Source organism: Crocodylus porosus, unplaced genomic scaffold (genome assembly GCF_001723895.1).
Source record: "Crocodylus porosus isolate Cpor-Errol unplaced genomic scaffold, CroPor_comp1, whole genome shotgun sequence".
Classification (NCBI taxonomy): Eukaryota; Metazoa; Chordata; order Crocodylia; family Crocodylidae; genus Crocodylus; species Crocodylus porosus.
The window spans coordinates 24426707-24434599 of NW_017728911.1; the positions used below are offsets into that span (position 1 = coordinate 24426707).

The 7893-nt window shown below is 40.5% G+C and overlaps 1 protein-coding gene across 2 annotated transcripts in view; it reads left to right on the plus strand.

Moving 5' to 3' along the window:
- Window positions 1-4564, plus strand: part of PDE8A (phosphodiesterase 8A) — a 241158-nt gene extending 236594 nt beyond the window's left edge. For both annotated transcript variants that reach the window (XM_019533679.1, XM_019533678.1), the window contains exons 20-22: window positions 1122-1286; window positions 2181-2310; window positions 3015-4564. In XM_019533679.1, coding sequence (XP_019389224.1) covers window positions 1122-1286; window positions 2181-2310; window positions 3015-3121 — 402 coding nt within the window. In that variant the 3' untranslated portion in view covers window positions 3122-4564. The remainder of the gene's footprint in view (window positions 1-1121; window positions 1287-2180; window positions 2311-3014) is intronic.
- The last annotated feature ends 3329 nt before the right edge of the window (window positions 4565-7893 follow it).

The following is a 7893-nucleotide window of genomic DNA, read 5'->3' on the forward strand; positions in this document are numbered from 1 at the left end:
CAGCCCCTGCTCTAGCCCCACTCCTTCCCTTACCACAGGGGCCTCGATATGCCCTGCCATGCCCCTTCCCTTCCCCTCCCCCTCCCCCTCCCTTCCACCATAACAGACTTACCAGCCGGTCAAGCTGCTGGGTTGTGTATCAGAAATCGGATCAGTACCGGCTGATATGTTCCTTAAAAATCAGCTATCAGTATCAGCCCCAAAAATCTCTATCAGTGCATCCTTATCATTTTGGGCAAGTCCCTTCTGTGTCTTAGTTTCTGCACCTACAAGAGACACAGAATGACAATTCTTCCTTCTTTGTAAGGCACTTGGAGATTTATGGATGAGAAATTCATACATACAATCTAATTAGTGGTAGCACTTATGGCCCTGTCTTTAATCCATTCTGCAGCTATAAGGCAGACAAGCATTCCAGTTCTTAGAGGTGCTTCTGATGCCCTGTCCCCAGAAATTCAGAGCTCAGCAAGAAGTGACTTTTCAGACACAGCTTGTAAAAACTTTGTTTTTTAGCCCTTGCTTGGGTGAATTATCATGCAGGAGAGACGTTCAGCCTAGGGTCTAAATATAGCTCACATGTCTTAAGTGGCCCACAGCCACTTTTTCTTCAGTCCTACGATGAGGAGGAAGATAATCAAGACCAAGTTTCATTTTGTTTTTTAATTAATTGATCTAACAGTGGTGAAGGCTCTGAAAGCAGAGTTCCTGTTCTATAGCTAAGCAAACCAGTGGCCAAAAGGTTTGCTTGTACATGCCACTGCTTAATGGCACTCTCTACCGAGGAAGAATGGGAAGAGGTGTGAGGGTGGAAAACTTCATGCACAGGAGGATTATTAAGAGCTGATATTGCTAACAATAGTGCTGCTGTCACACTAGTTGATCTCATAGTAATGAGGCAGGCTTGTTTGCACTAAACAGTTGCAGGATGGATGGATAGATATAAGTTGCATCTCTCTACTTACATGCTTCTTATCACTATAATATCTAAATATTGAGCATGCTAGGAATGCAGAACTGGGGTTCTATTGAGACATTGGGAGTTGTGTCTCAAAGCAGAGAGTGTTTGAACACTTGTGCAGAAAACCTTCTGATTCATTGCTTTTCATTCTGAAATATTGCAGAATAATGGTGATGGAGACCCAGTCAAAACCGTGCTCACATCTCCTGAGAATCGTATCCTTATAAAGCGTATGCTGATAAAGTGTGCAGACGTTTCCAATCCATGCAGACCTTTAGAGCAGTGCATTGAATGGGCCGGTCGTATCTCTGAGGAATACTTTGCACAGGTAAAGTAGATAAAGGTCAGAGAAATTCCAGCTGAGTGTTTCTAGTGGTAGCCTGGGAGGAAGTGGCAATCTGACTCCCCTTACTCTCAGCCAAACTTTCCAGGCTGCACTTTTCTATTCCAGGTATTAGCTTGTATTTTAAAGTAATGAATATTGTTGGTAAAGAACTCTTGCCAACTCAGATGTGAACACATGGAAGCTGGCTGTCACTACCAGGCAGGCTTTGAAAATGGTAGTCTTACACATGGCTTAGTTTGCAGTTTGTTTTTTTGTCCATGTTTTGCCTAAAAGTGAACTAGTCACAGCATGCAGAGGAAGAAGGTATTCTGCATATGTGTATACTGGCTGTCTTTCAAGGTTAGGGGGAGAATGCTAGTGTTGGGCAAGGAATGAGGTTCAGAAGTTTGAAAAGCAAGCAAGGACTAAAGAGGCTGAGTTTTTAGCTGGGGGGAGGGGGGTGGGGGTTGCTGGACAGCTACCCTTCCAGACTGATTGAATCCACATTCTTAATTTAGGCCTGTGTGCCTTAGCAGAAAAACAGGGCTCTTCTGGTATAGTTAAAACTCCATTTCTCACCAGGACTGGCAATTCTGGTGCTTCTGTTGGCTCCAAAGTAATTTTAACTCAAAAATAAACCATGAAATGCCACAAACCCTGTGTTGTGAGTAGATGCAGAAAGTAAATGTCTCCTTTTGTGAGAAACACTGGAGGGCACCATTCAGTGTTCTGTGCATCTGCAGCATATATCTGCTCTCATATTCAGAATCGCTAGCTTGTTCCATTCTTTTAATTAAGCAGTAGCACGTACTAGTTGCTGTCCAACCATCTGCCACCAAAGGAAGTTCATTACTAGAACGATGTGTCAAAAATAATCACTTGAATTTTTCTTTGCAGACTGATGAAGAAAAGAGGCAAGGTTTACCTGTGGTGATGCCTGTTTTTGACAGAAATACTTGTAGTATCCCCAAGTCCCAAATATCGTTTATTGATTACTTCATCATGGATATGTTTGATGCTTGGGATGGTAAGCAGGCTTCTGCAAGAAATTTCCTCCTGATAAGAATTTTGTAATTGTTTTGAGAAGACTGCAATACAGTATTGGTGCATCGTGACTCCAAATGGGAGGGGGATTCCCATTTAAATGCATTCCCATTTAACCCAGTAGCTTAATTATTGCTCGCGTGTATTTTGATACTATGAAGAATTCTTGTGGCTTCTTTTAATATGCCATTTTTACACAAAGTTTGGTTTCCTTTTTATCATATGACTGACTTGCATGTTAACTGAACCCACTGGGATAACATCATGAATGTTCTCATATAATTTTCTAAAGCTTAAAAACTGCTAACAGCCATTTCTTTTCCCTTGCTGTCATGAGTGATTAAAGTAGTAGAAATGGTCGTACTCCCATAAATGTCAAATCATCCATATATAGAATGAGGCCTTATCAAGCATAATGGGTATGATCACAATTGATGGAAAAATGATCCTTTCTATTGTTTGCATCACTGTTATTAAATATGTAACATTTAACTAGCTATTCTGGGATGGTGCATAAGTGACCTCAAGAGCTGTAAGACTAGAACCATTTCAGGTATCAATGTGACAGATATAATCCATCCTCCTGAACACATACAGTTTCCTGACTATTTTCAGTTGTTCCAGAAAACAGAATCAAGTGACCATTTCAGTTCTGCAGGCTAAATACTTTGTGTCCTTTTTTCCTAGCATTCGCAGACCTGCCAAATTTGATGCAGCATCTGGATAATAACTTTAAATACTGGAAAGGACTAGATGAAAGGAAGCTTCGAAGCCTTCGACCACCACCTGAATAGCGATTAGGCCAGGGTGTGTAATTTACCTAACCAGATGCATATTTATTCAAGCTCACTTTTGTTCATGTGATTTCAGATTTGTTTTGGTCTCTTCAGTATTACAGTAAGGCTAAATCCATGCACTTGTGGAACTGTCCATTTTAAAAGAACATGAAATCAGCCGCTGACTCCTGCAAACTATTGTGTATGGACTCCAATGAAATAAGCCTATGAAGCTGAATTACACTGGATTGCTGCAGTAACTGTACTGAAGAGGATCTATTAGTGAACATATTTTTTTGCATTATCTTCATACCAATATGTGAAGCTTGAAGACATCCTCGTGAAAAGGGTGTACTCTAGAAGATTTTGCTTAATCCTCAATTCTGAAAGTGAAGAAGTGTCTATTAATAGTGACTCTCAGCTTTTCTGAGAAAGCTCCATGCTTTTTATAAGCACTTAAGAACAGTTACGTATAACAATCAGACATTTAAACTGCAACTCTTCATGAAGGAGTTTTTGATCTATGAAAAATAGATGTACTCTATTTTTTCACATCACAGAAGGTGCAATCATTCACTTCTGAGCACTACTGAAAGTGAGTTCTCTTAAAGAAATTTAGTAGCAAATGTAAAAAAATAACACAAGAATTTTTGAAGTTGATTGTTAGCATCTATGATTAAAATGATATGTTTTATTTATTTTGTTAGATGTTCAATATTTTCTATGAATTTATAAATACTTAAAAGCCAAAGCCAACTTTAGATGCATTACAAATTTACATGATTCATACTCATTAATATACATTTAATTGATGTACAGACCTTTTATTTTCATAATGCAAATACAAAATACTATACAATGATACATTTTTATTGCACTGTAAGGATAGATGTGTATGGTTAAATATTGTCTGATTTATGTTAATTAAAATAAGTTTTATTGAAAGGTCTCACCTGAGAGTAGTAAAATAAACAAAAAAGGTATACTGTCTAAGCAACAGAGCTGCAGTACTTATCTCTCACAATCCTTGTGATGACCGTATGATCTTCCCTTTGATTAAACAAAAAAGAAGTTGGAACCTTAATTTGTTTCCACCCCCCTAAAATTTTATAATTAAGCTCCCTATCAAAAGTCTGCCTTATTTTATACAGTATTTCTACAAAGCATTCCACAGCATAGATGAGGGGAGTAATACTAAATATTTAATGAATTTCCACATTTTATAGCCTATGTATTTTCCTCTGCAATGATAAAAATCTTTACTCCAGAAGTTTGTAAAGGCTGTGTACCTTCACAATTTGAATGAAACATTCACAGCGAAACACCAGAAAATAATAAAATGTATATTTTAAGAAGTGTCAAAGTTCTAGCCATTTCATTTGGAACATTTTCTTTATTTATTTTTTTAATTTGCACACTAGCAGATAGAGATGTGAAATTAAACAATTTCTTTTAAACATATCACAGACTTGCTATTTTTTCTTTTGTTGTACTTTGATTGGCATCCAAACTAAAGGTATAGCTCAAGGCGACATGATGTAGACATGCACTGTGAGTTCAAATCCTGGTCTTGGTGATTTTCCCAACATGTCTGTTATGGTGATCAACTATCCTCTGCCTCTGGAAGAAGAAACAACCATGTAGTCATGCTGCAGCCCTGGCCTACTTCTTTGCTCTACTATGGCTTTCTCTGTCATTTGGCAAGTTCCTGTGTCTCTCTTTGCTTCTGTTCCCCATCTATACAGTGAAGCTAAGAGCATTTCCCTACTTTATGGGACCGTAGTGAAGACTAGAGATTGTGTGAGGTGTTCAGATACTGTTGTGCTAGGTGCAGTTACAAGTCTTAGATAGATGCCCTGTCATTTAATAGAGGGAATTGTTGAAGGGGAAAAAAGACATTGTAGATGAGGTTTATGACTCTAAAGGGGTATGCAAGTCAGGGAACTGAGGCACTGGTGCTTGAACAAGTTGGGTGTCTGGTTTAAGTAACAATGCTGATGTGCCTTCATACTAACAATCTTGATACTGGTTCATTGGGATTGGTGCTCTCTTCTACTGTTGTTGTCATGTTGCATTCTGGATACCTACCCCGCAGTTTCCAGCACAGCTCCTTGAAACTGACTTGAAGGAGAATTCACAAAACTGTCAGGAAACTTTTGAAGGACTGTGAGGAAAAGGGTCAAACAAAGATGAGGAGGACCAACCTCACACCTGATACATTTTCTGACCATTTTCTCTTGGAGCTCCTAAAGAGCATTATGCGAGTGTCTCAGATTAGCCTAAGGAAAGCACTGAAGGGTGTATTACCAAAGTTGGTGGACAGGCAGGGATGAGATGTTAGATTAGTGCTGTAGCTCTGTGCATTACTGATTAAAAAGACCCAGCACTTCAGGCCTGTACCACAGCTCCAGCTTTGTGTGGCTGAGCTGAGTCCTGAGACAACCAGCTCTGGCTTCAGGGACACCAGCTCTGGCTGCAGGACACCCAAATGGAGAAGGAAGCCTCTTTACTTCTTTAGCGTCTTTTGTCCAGGCTTGGCAGCATCGGACAACCACAATGACAACTCTGCTCAGAAGGGAACATGGAGAACATGTGCTCCAGGGGAACTGCTTGCCCTGATATTTTGCCAGTCTGTTGGACATTAAAACAAGCACTTGTATGAGCTTGGGGAGTCTTCAGTGGGTGCTACTGTTGTGGATGTTTCCTTGGATCTCGATGGTGAGCTGGGTGTAAAGATTTGGGCTTCCTAAACTTCATGACACAATAATTTATTCTGTGTCTCCACATCAAGCTCAGAAAGGCATTAACAGAACAGGCTGTAGCCCTATGATGATACAAGCTTCTTGCATAAAATATAGCTGAAGTTTGCATAGAGCGTGATACCAGAATTTTTAAAAAGTGCCCTTCAAAAGCAGGTAGCAGGACATGCAACTGCAGAATCAGCCTTCCTTGTGTCTCCATCTGCATGGTGACCTGGCAGACCAATCAGTAGCTATTAGTTATTTTGCAATAGAATCAGGAGTCCCAGATGCAAACTGGATCTCCACGATGCTACACACTGTGCAGACACAGGACAGAAGATGGCCCCTGCCCCAAAGAATTTATAAAGCTATACCTCGAGTACACAATACGAACAGATGTAGGGAGGCTGAAGGTGAAGTGGAGATGTCTGCTGTCTCTGCCATTAGCAACAGAGCTATGATGACACCTGCACTTTGAGGTTGGGATACTATGTGGGAAAGGACAAGCCAGGTGGTGGGTAGGCTATGAAGTTAGGAAATAGCAAGACTTGAATCAGCTTCTGCACAGGCAGAAAGCAAAGCTTTTGACACTGGATGCTCTGACTCCTGTTAGCACCTCCTGCAGAGGTGGCCAGGAGAAAGGAAGAGAAAAGCATGCTATTGTATCAGGGGAGGTTCTATTTAAGCCCACAGTGAATGAAGTTTTGAGCCCAGGGTGTGGGCTTTGTTTTGGAGTAGTTTGGGAAAGAAACTTGATCATGCCTGATTGTAAAGGACGAGCTACCTTTGAGGTGTAGCAGATGCATAACAGCAGAGATCATGAAGGGGACATTGACTGCAGCACAAACAATTGCATTACAACTGTGTCAGCAGCAAATCCTACTGCAGTGTATGAAGGAATGGATGTCCCCCTCTAACCTTCCACCTCCTCCAGGAACTCCATCCCTTCCTTGTCTTATACTCATCATTTCATCTTATTCTTCTCTTCAGGTCCTTGCCCTATTCAATACAAGCACATTTTTGTCTCCCCCATTGTGAAAAATACATCCTTAATCCTTTGCCTCTCCAGCTCTTTCCCCATCTCCAAATGTATAGGAAACTATCTACAACTTCTGCAGTTGGCTTCTTCTTCAGTTCAGTCTTTGGCTCCCTACACTCCTGTCTCTGCCTTTCCACTGAAACTGTTTAAATGTTCTCTTCCTAGACACAGCCCAAGAACTCAGCTCTGTGTCCTCCTTACTCTCTGGCTCACCTTTGACCAGTCCCAACTTCTCAAAAGCTTGTCCTCCCCTAGCTTTTAGCCATTTTGGTTCTCCTGTCTCTCAAACAACATTTCTTTGGTGGATCTCTCTCTGCCTTTATCCTTCTTTTACTGGGCATCCCTCAGGCTCCATCTGTATGTAGGTGTACCTGTCCACAGGCATGGCTTCAAAAACCGTCTTTATCTTGATGACTCCTAAAGCTACCTGCCTTCCTCCATACATCTCTGACTTCTCTAGATGTCCAGATGGCAAGTTAAGTCCAACAGAGCCAATGCTTTTGAGCTTGTAGATCTTTCTCCACAATTCCTTTGTACTAGCTCTTAGTTTTCACTATTATTTTTAACTACAGAAAAATAATACAACAATTTTTCTCTTGCAAAGAACTCAAACACTCATAACTATGGATTTCTGTTTGAAATATCGGGGCTTATCTTGTGAATCATGTTTGCAGACCTAATAGTGCTAACTTTATATGGCACCCTGATACACCCTCAAAAGGATCTCATGGCTTCCTGGTTGAGAAGTGTGGAAGAAATCAAACTTCACATTGTGATTGAATCAGAACTGACAGAGCCAGCTTTTCTTTATTTAGGGCTATGCTGTGATCACAGGGAGGATTTCATACAGCAAGGGGAATCACCCACTTGTCTGTTTCAAAGGAATCCTCCTCCTCCTCTCTAAGTTTTCAAGCATTTTTATACTTAAGACAGATAAAGAGAAAAAAAAATACAACCTTGGAGAAACTAAAACAAGTTTACTTAATTGGACATCTGTGCACAGGGTAATA